The sequence below is a fragment of the Podarcis bocagei genome (assembly GCF_964188305.1).
Source record: "Podarcis bocagei genome assembly, chromosome: 2".
Lineage (NCBI taxonomy): Eukaryota > Metazoa > Chordata > Lepidosauria > Squamata > Lacertidae > Podarcis > Podarcis bocagei.
The window spans coordinates 105857070-105870779 of record NC_138126.1 but is presented as its reverse complement, the minus strand read 5'-3'; the positions used below and the strand labels follow the sequence as shown (position 1 = coordinate 105870779).

Sequence of the window (13710 nt, the reverse complement as noted above, 5' to 3'; positions counted from 1 at the left end):
AACGAATTAAGTTCTTAACCCAAGGTACCACTGTACATTCTTATACAACAGAGCTTCCCAAACTTGAGTCTCCAGCTGTTTTTGGACTACAATTCCCATCATCCCCGCCCACTGATCCTGCTAGTTAGGGATGATGGGAGTTGTAGTCCAAAAACAGCTGGAGACCCAAGTTTGGGAAACCCTGTAATACAACATGCTTACATTTAGTCGACATTAGTGGTTATATAAAGCACCACATCCATGGACTATTCTTTCCAACGTCTTACCTCCACACCCCAAACACACAATCAAAAAGAAACATCGGTTGGATCACATCGTTGGCTGTATTTTCCTCGAGCTCCTAGTCAGCGTATTTGTGGACTTCCAATTGCAGAGGCGACCACACAAAAGAGTTAAGTGCAGGGAGTTTAAAAGGTGGCCTGAGTTTGACTCAGAAATGCAAACTTCTGAACTCAGGCATTTCATTAGCTAGATAAACAAGTGGTTTTAAGAACCGGCTACCCTCAAATCAAAATATCAAGTATAATTTGAGGTTCCCAGAACTACAGGCATGAGATAGGAGATTTGCCTTATTTCTCAAGTTATTTAAGAAAAGGGGGAGGCAATGTTAAATATCAATGCCAGTTTAAGTTTGCATTACCAACTGTTCATCAGAGGGCTATTTTACACATTACACCACACACAGGCAAATGAGGGTTTCTCACGAAGCGCACACGCCACAAGGAGCTGTGGCCAATTGCAGCTCCCCGTTAAGTGTCACTGAATGAAATACATGTCTGTTGCATCCACATGTATTATTATTTATTAATTAAGTACCTCTCTCACATGCAAAATTTGTGTGGGTCTTGAAAATGTATGTCTCACGTGTCAAAGGCCACCACCACCACCACCACCACACACACACACACGTGTGTAACATGGCACTTACCGGTAATTTATATTTCCTGGGAAACCGACAGACCTAGCAGACACATGGCCCAGAATGCAGTAGTGAAGTGGATAAGTTAACAAGTTTATGGAGAAGAGGAAGAGATAAAAATGTCCAAAGCAAGGCTTGGGCAAGATGTGAACGAAATGATCACATTCAGTTTTGGGATGATGGATGGGGAGCAGAGCAACATTTCTCAACTACATACAGGGCCATTATAAAGAGCAGCTGTCTCCATGGCTAGGATCCTAAACTCACATAAATGAATGGAATTGTTACAGTGAAACTCTGAGATTATAGTTAGGGAGAAATGCGTTCTTGAAGAACAGGATGTACAAAAACAAAACAAAGCCAAGCTTTCGGGAAAAGTTATCGACTTTAATTATTCTGCCCAAGGAACAAAGTACGTGACCTTCCTTCGTTACAATCAAAATGTAAACATAAAACGACTAGCAGTGTCACCACCTCTGCCTGCAGCCCATCCAAAAATGTTTAGCAGAATTCCATGTGGCAACCGGAAGAAGACGAAACAGGGAAGCAAGCAACTTACTCCAAAATGATCCCAGATTTAATCACCCCCATCTGGCTGTGCACACATAGCACAAATTAGCTGTTTGGGGAGGAGAGACTGTCTCTGAAATAATTGATCAGCACTGTTGCAGGTTTTCCGACTAACCATACAGCTGGATTCAGTCAGGAATCACAAACAAAACACCTGCTTGCATATATAGCTCCTCAGCCATGAATGGGTAAGTGCGCAGAACTTAACTAGGTGGCTTTTTTGATGCTACAGTCCTAGCTTCCCAGTGAGGGCACTACAGAAATGCATGGCCGCCCTTATATCTAGAAGACAGGCTGGTGTGTGGATATTGACAGTGACACAAGGAGTGGATATTGCTTCCAAAGCACTAATTTTTACATCTGCTTTGAGAATGTAAGGGCCTAACAATAAAGGTAAAGGTACCCCTGCCCGTACGGGCCAGTCGTGTCCGACTCTAGGGTTGTGCGCTCATCTCGCTTAAGAGGCCGGGGGCCAGCGCTGTCCGGAGACACTTCCGGGTCACGTGGCCAGCGTGACAAAGCTGCTCTGGCAAGCCTGCACCAGCGCAGCACACGGAAACGCCGTTTACCTTCCCGCTATAAAGCGGTACCTATTTATCTACTTGCACTTAGGGTGCTTTCGAACTGCTAGGTGGGCAGGAGCTGGGACCGAACGACGGGAGCTCACCCCGCCGCAGGGATTCGAACCGCCGACCATACGATCGGCAAGTCCTAGGCACTGAGGTTTTACCCACAGCGCCACCCGGGCCTAACAATACTTTATGAGAAATGCCTAGCTACTGCCATCTCCCTCTTGCTTCCTGGTAAGAAAGCAGAGTGCAGCCTTGCATGGAAGTCCACAAAGACTACCAACCAAAAGAATTTTACTGCTCCTTCTTAACCACAACTGATGGCAGACTAAAGTTCAAGGCGGTGGCAGATAATTTAGTTCTATTCTGGTTCAGAGAAACTGCCCTGGCTGATAGCCTGGCGACTGGCTATTTACAACCCTGGTCCAATAAAGGAAATGCGTGATTAATGTGACCTCTTTGCGTTCAGTATTTCCTTTATCCTTGCAAACAGCAGCCAATAAACACTGGACTTGATATTATGTCACCTGTTTCGCTAAATGCATGGGCCATGGGGAAAGACATAGGTTGACAGCGGTGCCTCATAATGTCTAGTTTGCAATCCTGTACAATGAGTTCAATGAAATTTTCTCCGAGGTAAGTGTGTCTAGCAGGGTGAGCCAATGTGGTGCTCTCCAAATATTACTGGACATCAAACTTCCTTCAGCACCAGCCAGTAATATCCGATGATCAGAGATGAGCGAAGTAGTACCAAGTTGGCTATCGCTGGTGTATAAGATTGCACCATAAGTCTCCAAATAATTCAAGAATCTAATAGTAAAAGTACAATATTTTAGACTACAGCTTTTTTTTACTAGGTTATCCTTACTACTGCCTCCTTTTTTGCCCATCTCTTCTGCATATTTTAAGTGTGTGGTTTTTTTTAATTGCAGGAAACATACCATGAAATGGTACTGCATTACAGTTACGAAACCCGATTCATTCAACAGTCAACAAGAAATTCAAGTGGATAACCTTGTGCTAATTCTCCTTCCCTTGGCCGACACACACACAGTATTTCATTGAAACACACTTTAAACAAAGACAACAGAGGCAGGAGTTTACGAAATAAATTGGGAAAAGTTCATAACGCAGGCCGTAATAGCTTCTGATGCCTGAGAGCAAACACAATGCAAGGGAGCCCAGGAGACAGAAACTCGGAGACAAGGAGAAGAGGAACTCGGCGAGCGCAAGTGAATCAATCAAAGAGACCGTCACAGTTTCTGACACAGGGGCCCTTCTGGATAATATACTGCAAGTTTATCTGTTATGTTCTGGACTTAATTACTGAGAAATTATAGGCTAGGTGCAAAGAAGAGGCAGCATTAAGAGCCAGGGGCACTGAGAAGGCTTTGGCTTCGTCAGCCGCTGGAAACAATGGCTATAAATTCAGAGGGGAGAGAGAGAGAGAGAGAATACATTGTGATATGCACCTTGGATATTAGGTACCTGAAGGAAAGAGTCGCAGGCTCCTCCACAGTCACAAATGCTGCCTCACTGCCTGGGCAATGTTTCCAAAGACATAATGCCAACCCTGGAGCCAGTGGCGTAGCGTGGGTTGTCAGCACCCGGGGCAAGGCAAGTAATTTGCGCCCCCTAACCCTACCCGAGCCAGGTAGGGGCAGAGAGCTGTGAGTGCGAGCGCACCCTCCCCAGATGTTGCACCCGGTGCGGACGGCCCCCCTGCACCCCCCACGCTACGCCACTGCCTGGAGCAAAGGGACAGGTGTTAAGGGTCAGGCTAGAAAGCTTCCTGACTTGAATGCAGGAATACAGTGGTACCTCAGGTTACAGACGCTTCAGGTTACAGACTCTGCTAACCCAGAAAGATTACCTGGGTTAAGAACTTTGCTTCAGGATGAGAACAGAAATCGTGCGGCGGCAGCGGGAGGCCCCATTAGCTAAAGTGGTGCTTCAGGTTAAGAGCAGTTTCAGGTTAAGAACAGAATGAATTAAGTTCTTAACCCGAGGTACCACTGTATGTGAACCATTACTCCATGCCGGGGGGGGGTTACTCCCCATCCTGGAATGGACCCACTGGCACCCCAATGTTCTAAGAGGGTTTCTGGCACCAATAATGAGGCACTCATTGGCCACGGTGCTGATAATGCCAAGGTTGCAGGTTCGATCCCCACATGGGACAAGCTGCATGTTCCTGCATTGTTGACTAGATGATCCTCTACGATTCTACATCGCTGGAACAGGACTAGGTTCCCACATTTGCCACTGAACTGTGGATGCAGTTTTATTTTCACCTCTAGCTAGTCTCTCTCTCACATTTAGCCTGTCAAGCCCTTTCAAAGCAAGGCTGCCTTTCACTCTGTGCATCTGTGCAGCAAACAACATGTGGGACAAAAATGGTTTCGACCTCAACATCAGCGTCAATAAATGTGGCGGTAATTCTTTGTCATTATGAACACAGATATCCCTTTCTCTGCAACCTAGAGGGGGCAGCATACACAGCTACTGGGCAAAGAACTGTTCCTCCTCTTGAAGATTTGGTGTGCCTCCTGAAGATTTTGTTAAAGCTTTCTACCAAACTGGTGCTAGGTAAAGGTAAAGGGACCCCTGACCATTAGGTCCAGTCGTGGCTGACTCTGGGGTTGCGGTGGTCATCTCGCTTTATTGGCCGAGAGAGCCGGCGTACAGCTTCCGGGTCATGTGGCCAGCATGACTAAGCCGCTTCTGGCAAACCAGAGCAGCACACAGAAACGCCGTTTACCTTCCCGCTGGAGTGGTAGTTATCTACTTGCACTTTGATGTGCTTTCAAACTGCTAGGTTGGCAGGAGCAGGGACCGGGCAATGGGAGCTCACCCCATCGCGGGGATTTGAACCGCCGACCTTCTGATCGGCAAGTCCTAGGCTCTGTGGTTTAACCCACAGGGCCACCCGCCTCCCTTAAACTGGTGCTACATGTGCCTAAATGGCACGACTAGACATCTGCTAATCATCACACGGCTCCCACGTCCTCAGACCTAGAAAGAGCTCCCCAGCCCTGGACCCCAAGCACCGTTTGCAAGCAAATATGCTCTACCACTAACCTACAATCCATCTCTGTAGGTGTCACAGAGCCTGCTGGTCAGCCATCACACAGTTCAAACTTGGAGTTAACTCTTTATTAGCAAAAGCGCAATCTCCACATACTTGGCAGAGAGTCAAGCCTAAGGAGCACAGCAGCTCATTCCTGGTGGTCTTGCTCCATGAAAAACCAGTTGGTGAGATTGGAAGTCTCTGCCTCCCCACAGCCATCTAAGTCCCCTCCTCTCCAGGGCTTTTTCCAAGGAATCGGAGACTGCATCTGTGCATCTCCAACCTCTCTTCATGCCTCTCTTGATTCTGGGAGAAAGAGGGGAGGCTGTTGCAGCCGGAGGGAGAAACACCCAAGACCCTTCATCAGCCTGACTCATCTCTGCCTCCTCCCACTTGACAGCACTTTCCCAGCTCCCTAACCTCTGTTAACCCTTCAGCTTTTGACACATCCTCTTCCCAGTCTTCTCTCTCTTCTTCTCCCTCTTGACCACCCATCGTTGTCCCGTCACCACTCCCCAGGCTCTGTGCCTTCTTCCCTTAGTGGTTCCCCAACTCCTTCCTCCCACCATTCCTCTGCGTCCAACCGTCCTGACAGTGTGCACAGTAGGCCAGTGTGCACTTCACGGAAAGCAATGTAGTGCAAATGACCACACCCACATGTGCATTTCGTTTGCAACAGGGAACATAAGAAGCTGCCTTACATCAGGTCAGACTATATTTCCCATCTTCCCAATGCTTCTCCCATCATCTGCTTCTTGGTCCTTTACAAACTGGAGATTTAGGGTTCCCAGCTGATCAGAAAAACACGGGCCAAATTTATGTTGTGCTCCTGTGATTTTTCTTTAGGTCAACTGGTTGTTGAGTCAGCAAGTCAAGCTTCCCATGACATAAGCATTGCAACCTGCCAATGACTGCAGCTCATAGGAATAGGACACACACACATATACATATACATATACACATTCAGTACATATACATATACGTATACACGCTGGCAACCCTATTGTCACATAACAGCATCCTATAGAGCCTCAGTGGCGTTATCCACCCATTGAAGTTAGCTGTTAATACTGACATTCTTTTAGTTCCTGCTTTGGCACAAAGTGCCCCAGACTTTTAAAGGCAAGATTGGATGAGCTTCACCATGCATTTTGACAGCTGCGCATGATCCCTATGGGTCATTAGGGAATGGGGTGGCGAAGAAATGCAGAAGATATAGAACCTGCCCACCGTGCCTGTGCTTGCACAATGTATCAAGTAGCAGTTTAATAAATTTGGGTAATTTTTTTAAAAATATTGCATTCAGCCCACAGTAATCATGGAAGATGCCAATACCACAAGCCTAATGTGCGGTATTAAGAAACCCTTTTGCATCCCCAAAGTCTACTATAAAAAGAAAGCACTTTCCCCCTCTTCCTTGGCATCATCACACATCCCTCCTCTTGCCCTTTCAGGTAGTTTAGAGTTTCCAAGAGCCAACATTGGCTGGTGCATCCAGATCAATGCTCTCTGCCTAAAGAGGGAGTCTATTTATGTATCACGTTCAGATAACAGAAGTGGCTGAAAATAGTCTGCACAGCACATAAGCATCCCGGAGGCAATTAGCTTATCGCATGGTCCTGCGCTGGCTTGTGGCACTCGCAGACCATGGCCTGTCATGAAAGGGTACTCGCCATTTTTCTAATGGCAAACTTTTCATTTGATTCACATTAAGTGGGTTTTACATAGCCAGGTTCCAACAGCTCTGCAGAGAGGGGAAACTGGACGGGAGGAAATTGAGAACAGTGGATGCGAGGGAACGTAACGATTTTAGCAACTGGTGGCTGAAACAAACCAACCAAGCCCCAGAAGCTGACAAAAATGTGTTTAGCTGAAGGATATACTCTAGTTCAACCCAAAGAGAGCAAACATCTAAGTTTGAGGGAATAAATACAGTGTGTGTGTGGGGGGGGGGTTGCCTCTTCCACCCAGAGACGATTATGCAGCATCCAAGCTGCAAATCCCACCAGCCCATTATACACATTTAGAGTCCTGCCACTCCCACCCCCCCCCCATCCACACAGCCAGGTGTGGGGGGTTTTTTGCTCGGGAGCAGAAGCACAGGGTAGCAGTTATGTGCCCTTTGCATTAGCTTCCACAACACATCCTTTTGCTGCGGATGCTCTCCATTATGAGCAAGGCTTTGCCATCACCCGACTGCCAGCCTCGGGAGAAAATAAATCAAGTTGGACCCTGGAACTGCCGCCCATCTCGCCCCCACTTCATTTCCCTCGGCAGCCCCAAGGAGCTATCGCCAGCCTCCATGGGTTCAGCCGGCCATTGCATCCTGCCTCTTGACCATAAATCTCTCTCCTGGCTGGTATTGTTATCTTGACAGGTCAAGAGATAGAAAAGGAGGCGAGAGGAAGGTGCCTGGTGAGATATTATACAGGCGGGCTGTAAAACCTGTGCCAGTCATTTGCCGTTTGGATAACTAACCAAATATTGGATCAGCCCACGGATGGAGGAGGGGAAAGGGGAGTTCGGGAAGCTTCTGAAACTTTTTCAAGAGTCCTGTGACTGTGGTAAAAGAAAAAGAAAAAAGAGGGTGATGGAAAGGAGAGAAAACGAACAGCTACAGGCAACAGGTAGATCAAGTGGGAACACTATTCTAGAGCAACTGATTGAATTCTCCAGACCACAACAAAACACCTCCTCAAACAACCCTAGTTTTTAATCCCCTCAGCAACTTTTCCTTGTTGCTGTTGGTCTCCATCATTCGCTTTTTCTTCTTCTTTGCAAATCGTCCAAAAACCGTCTGCTTTCTTTCATCAACGCCCCCCATCTGTGAACCAGGGCGTTTAAAGGATTTTTTTTTAGTTTTTTGGACAAATTGGTGCTTTTATAACAAGGCAGAACGAGAAGAACGGCTGCTACGACAACCCAGCTTTTCCTGGGTTGCAGGAGGATTAACCCTTTCCTGAGGCCTGGGAAAAGAATGGCATGTGGCGGCCATTGTCTTAGATCAGTCCCTCACTCTGCCCGCTTCTCTCCCCCCCCCTCGCGCCCCCTCCCCGCCTCAGTTGGAATGCCAGGCGCGCGGGAATTTCGCTACGCCGGGCTGCTCTGGCCAATGAAGTCACACACATCAAACGAGACTGGACGTGAAATGGCGGGGGGGGGGGAGAGAGCTGAGAGGAGAGAATGAGGCGCTTTGGCGCCGGGACGACGCCGACGACACTTGACGGCTGCCCTACGGTCCCCGCTTCGCCTCTGCGCGGTTTGAAAAGCCTGCCCACCTGTAAGCAGCTTTGGAGAGAGAAGCCCTTATCGCGAGACAACAGGCTGTGCAAGAAAAGAGGTCACCCTCTCCATCTAGCCTTTAAAAAATAAAAGGCTGGCGCGCGAGAGGGAGCCTGGAGAAGTCGCCGTATTGTTATTATTTCCTCAGAGTCGCCGCACAATTCATTTCCCCCCTCAGCTTGAGGGAAGGTTTATTCTGGAAAAAAGCCACCCAAGGCAGTATTTTCTTTTGTGGTGATAGAGAGAGAAGGAGGGAGCTCTCTCTCCTACTCTTTCTTTTCTTTTAGGTCTGCCCCACGTGTCGCATTCTTCTCCCCCGGAAGTTCTCTGGGTATCCCAGGCAGCCTGCGCTGGGCTGTGCACGCCACACACACACAAAACGCACGCAGAAAGGGAGACACACGCAGCCCTCTCCAAGGAACATTCAAGCCTTTTGGCTGCGCGAAGGAGAAGCCGGGTTCACCGGCGGCCAGCCCGCGCCTGGAGAGGGGCCGGCGGTGCTTTGGGGAAACCTCGCCCCGCAGGCTTCTTTCTGGGCGCGCAACCCCGACGGGCGCGCATTCCGATCCTTTGCGTTTTTAAAAGAAACGGCTGCGCTCGAAGGCAAGCCCCACCGGACTCGTCTTGGGGCTGAAAGCTCGTTTCTTTCCCACTTGCTAGGGATCGAGCCCCACTTCTTAAATGAGCAGGATCGAGTTAGGATCGCGCTGTGAATTCCGCCGCCGCCGCCGCCCCCAGCAGAGAATATAGAAAGTGCCCTTCAACAGGAGGCCCTCCTCCTTTCCCCCCTCCTCTTTAAAGCCTTTCTTTTTATCTCCCTCAAATCTCCAGCGCCTGCCTCTTCTCGTCTCCGACTCCCTCCTTCCCACTCCGCTTTGATCTCTTGATTACTTTTGAACAGGCATTTCAGTCCCGCAAACCGACCAGACGTAAACTTATCCAAAGCCGTGTCTCCCGGCATCCACAACAAAACAACCTCCCCCCTCCCCCGCCGTCAACCTCCTCCTGACTAACCAAAGCACAGATCGGACCGAATTGAAGAAAAGTCTCCATCGCCCAACTAAGAAGAAAAAAGCCGAGGATTCCCCCCCTCTTTCTCTCTGACAATCTCTTACCCCCCCCCGCCCCCGCCGTCCCTTTCCATTTAACAGGCTCTCCTTAGCCTATGGCTGAGTTGTTCAACTTCCATCAGCCCAAAAAAGTCATGCACAACCCTCAACGCGAAGTGCGGGTCTTGCTATCCAGCAGCTACTAGGAGCTAAATATCCAGATTTTGCCGCGCGCCCCTATATCTCCGTTGCGCCGTCCAGCGCCCCCCCCCCGCCAAACCACACATGCAAGCCATTGAAGGCGGGCAGGGGGCTTCGTAAGCAACCCCTTCCTCGATTTACCTTGGGCTGTGGCTGCAGGGCTGCCCAGAAGCACGACGATCACGCAGCACATTATCTCCCAGCGTTTGCCAATCCCAGCCATGGTTACCAGAGAAGCTTTGCAAGGAAGAGAACTTCTGCTGGAGCGGGCTTTTTTTATATTTGTTCTGTACTGTATCTAATATCCCTTATGCCTGCTGCCGGATCCCAGGAAGAACCGCGCAGGGGAGAGGGGATTCCCTCCGCTCTTCTTCCGTTTTGATAACGATCTTCTCCGCCAGACCTTAGAGAAAGCCACTTCGTCCTCCAGGGCGCATTGAAAAAGCAAACAGGGTGGCAGCAATTAAATCCAATTGAAACATCCCGCCCTAGGATCAACTCTTAAAAAAAAAAAAGTCTACGGGGGAACGGGGAATTGTGAAGTCCGCTGCAACGCAGCCACCACCTCCATCCTCCAGGGGGTTCGGCGGGCGAGGAAGCACAGAGAGAGTTTGGCAGGCAAGGCGTCCACTGGCGCGCCTCGTCGGAGTTCGGAGCTGTTGCAAATTCTTGCCCTCCTCCGCCGGGGTCGCAGCAGCAGCGCGGAAGGAGCGGACGGCGCTCGGCTCCCGTGGAAGCTCAACAGGGTCGGGGGGGAGGAGGAGGAAACCTTTACGGGGGAGTAGAGATGGAGGTGGGGGGAGGTTTCCAGGAACTGCTCCGGGCTTCTCAAAACATTACTTCAAGGCTACGGAGATCGATCCCTGCAAAAGCAAAGATCGACTGGTGGAGTCACGAGAAGAAAGGGGGAGGGATCGACTCAGACTCAGACACGCAAATCCCAGACGGCGCGAAGTTTTCTCTCGGTAGGCACTGCGGGGGGCTTCAAAACGGGGGGAAAAGTTTCGCGGAGGGGGAGGGTCCGGACTGGGCTGGGGGTCCGGGGTTCTCCCCTCCCCGATTACCCCCCGCTCAGCTCGCCAGGCGAGCGGTCTTCTTCTCCATGGCCGGAGGCAGCGGCTTGCGTCTCCCTCTCCTGAACGTGTCCGCCTCCCACAGCACCCCCACCCACCCCAAGCGCCGGCTGGAAGGCGGAAGGCGAGCTGGCGGCGACGGGTCTCCAAGGGCAGCCGCGGCGCGCCTCTCTTGCGGGGGGCACGCCGGCTCTTCCAGCGGCTCTGCTGCTGCTGCTGCTGCTGCCGCCCTCCCACTCCTCGGCTCGGCAGCAGCGGAGTGAGCCAAAGATCTGGCAGCAGTAGAGCCGCCAGCAGTAGCGGCGGCGGCGGCAGCCTCAGCCCGGGGTAGGCGGAGAAAGAGAGAGGCCGGCAGCGCCACCTGGTGACCGACGCCGGCTCCCAGAGCGCGCGGTGCGCGCCAGGCAGGACTGGCGGCTGGCCGAGCGCAGCTCAACAGGGCGTCGTTGAAGGCTGGGCGCGAAAAGCCTCCGCTCTGCGCGAACCGGAGGCCACAGCCTTCCTTTCCTCCGCCTTCGGGAATATGAGAAGCCCCCTCTGAAAAGACCCAGGCGCGGGCGCGACTTCTGTGCGCCGGAAGGGCGCGATCCTGAGAGGGGTGCGCTCAGAAGATGTGCTGTGCCGGCATCCCTGCCTCCGGGGGTGGGGGGTGGGTTAAGGTGTTGTTTTGGATCAAATAAAATCCAGATTTACTGTCTTTTGTAGACACCCCTGTTTGTGTCTCTCCCCCGCCCCACCCCCTCCTTCCCCAGTTTCGCAAAATGGATCCAGAAACTCTTTCAGGGGAACACGCTGTTGCAAATGTTTTACATGTCTTTTACAACATGGACCTTGGGTGTGCAGTTAAGTACAGTGGTACCTCGGGTTACATACGCTTCAGGTTACAGACGCTTCAGGTTACAGACTTCGCTAACCCAGAAATAGTACCTCGGGTTAAGAACTTAGCTTCAGGATAAAAACAGAAATTGTGCTCTGGCGGCGCGGCAGCAGCGGGAGGCCCCATTAGCTAAAGTGGTGTTTCAGGTTAAGAACAGTTTCAGGTTAAGAATGGACCTCCGGAACGAATTAAGTACTTAACCCGAGGTACCACTGTACTTAACTGCACGCCCAAGGTCCATGTTGTAAAATACACGAGCTGGAATCACGAGCCCTCATAACTGCAGACAGGGGGTGCCAACTTGAATAAAACATTGGGGGGCCCAAGTAAGATGTGGTACACATCCATCATTTGAATGGCAATGCCCATCACCTGGCGGGGGGGGGGCAACCTCTCTCAGATATTTTATTGGGGGGGGTGAAGGGACGCGGGTGGTGGTGTGGTCTAAACCACAGAGCCTAGGACTTGCAGATCAGAAGGTCGGCGGTTTGAATCCCCATGATGGGGTGAGCTCCCATTGCTCGGTCCCTGCTCCTGCCAACCTAGCAGTTCGAAAGCACATCAAAGTGCAAGTAGATAAATAGGTACCGCTCCGGCGGGAAGGTAAACGGTATTTCCGTGCGCTGCTCTGGTTCGCCACATGATCCGGAAGCTGTACGCCAGCTCCCTCGGCCAATAAAGCGAGATGAGCGCCACAACCCCAGAGTCATCAGCGACTTGACTTAACAGTCAGGGGTCCTTTACCTTTTTAAAGGGACCTCAGCCCCTAGAAGTTGGCTTCTATGCTCTTGGAGGGAAATTGAGGGAACTGACCTTGGCCTGGCCTCAAAAGAAGCAGAAACGGCAAGGCAAACCTCATTGTCTGCATATCTTTTTACAGCAGGGAGAGGAACCTGTGGTCCTCCAGTTATCTTGGACTCCAGCTACTGGCTTCCCTGCTCACTGTCCATCCTGGGAGTTGTAGTCAAAGGAGCATGGGGCACTTCTATTGAGTCAGACAACTGAGCTACAGCCCTTCCTTCAGACTGAATGAGAGTGAGACTGTCCTTAAGGGCATAGGAAGCAGCCTTATGCCAAGTCAGACCAAGATCCCAACCGCAGGTCTCTTAGGTTTCAGGGACATCTGAAGAGACTGTAGATTCAATCTGGGATCTTCTGCATGCAAGCAAATGCTATAGCCCAAGGCTACAGGCTTCCCTTCCCTGGCGCAAAGGAAAGCTATTTGCAGAGTCAACCTACTTAAATCAGAACATGGAAAATCTACTCATCCCTTATGTGTGTTTTTTTAATTACTTGAGAGTGAAAAATACAGTTAAAGGCAGCAAGGAGGTTATTAAAAATAATGGTATAAATAGACTATTTTTTCATGATCTCTCTATCCAGTTCTATTTTTGTGAGAAAAGAGGTGCCAGAACTCACTGTGAACACCTCCCTTGTTCTCTTATAATAGCAATGTCGCCCACCTGAGAGGTGCTGGAACTGAGTTCCAGTGAGTTCTGGCTGGGGAAAATAGCCCTGTCTCTATCGTTGCTCAAAAACCCAACAAGTGTAGCCCCCAAAATGCCAACATGGGGGGGGGAGTAATAAAGTCAAAGTGAATTCCTTCCAAAACTGAAAGTTTTGCCGAGGTAAAGAGCATAGCGCAAACTTGGATAAATTATATGCAAGGCTACAATCAGGGAGGCTTTTGAAGAACAAATTGCTATATATATGTATTACACCTCATCATACAAAAATTCTTTAAATACATCAGGAGCAGGAAGCCAGCCAGACAGGCAGTGAGCTCCTAGATGACAAAGACGTAACAGGAGCACTCAGGGAAGACAGGGAAATTGCTAAGGCATGTCAATGAATTCTTTACATCTGTCTTTACTGCAGAAGATGTTGGGTGAGATATCTACACCTGAACTTATTTTTTTCCAAGGCAATAAATCAGAACAGCGTCAAAGAAAAATGACAAAGTATTTTTAGAACTAATCTGCAAGCTAAATCGTAAGAAATCACCAGGGCCAGATGGCACATTCCCCTGAAAGTTCTTAACTCAAATAGGAAACAGCAAAGTTATATATTATAAGTTAATCAAATCTACTCCTATACTAC

At 49.9% G+C, this 13710-nt stretch overlaps 1 protein-coding gene and 1 long non-coding RNA gene across 9 annotated transcripts in view; one reads left to right on the top strand and one right to left on the bottom strand.

Annotated features, from left to right (window-relative positions):
- SDK2 (sidekick cell adhesion molecule 2) overlaps positions 1-10363 on the bottom strand; it is a 353925-nt gene extending 343562 nt beyond the window's left edge. For 3 of the 8 annotated variants that reach the window (XM_081180809.1, XM_081180812.1, XM_081180810.1), the window contains exon 1: positions 9802-10363. In XM_081180809.1, the coding sequence (XP_081036935.1) occupies positions 9802-9883 (82 nt within the window). In that variant the 5' untranslated portion in view covers positions 9884-10363. The remainder of the gene's footprint in view (positions 1-9801) is intronic. The other 5 variants (XM_081180811.1, XM_081180813.1, XM_081180814.1 and 2 more) reach the window with 2 other exon arrangements.
- A 103-nt stretch (positions 10364-10466) lies between these two features.
- On the top strand, positions 10467-12964 carry LOC308579904. Its single transcript, XR_014004623.1, has 2 exons — positions 10467-10625; positions 12494-12964. It is a non-coding gene; the product is annotated as an uncharacterized lncRNA (long non-coding RNA).
- The last annotated feature ends 746 nt before the right edge of the window (positions 12965-13710 follow it).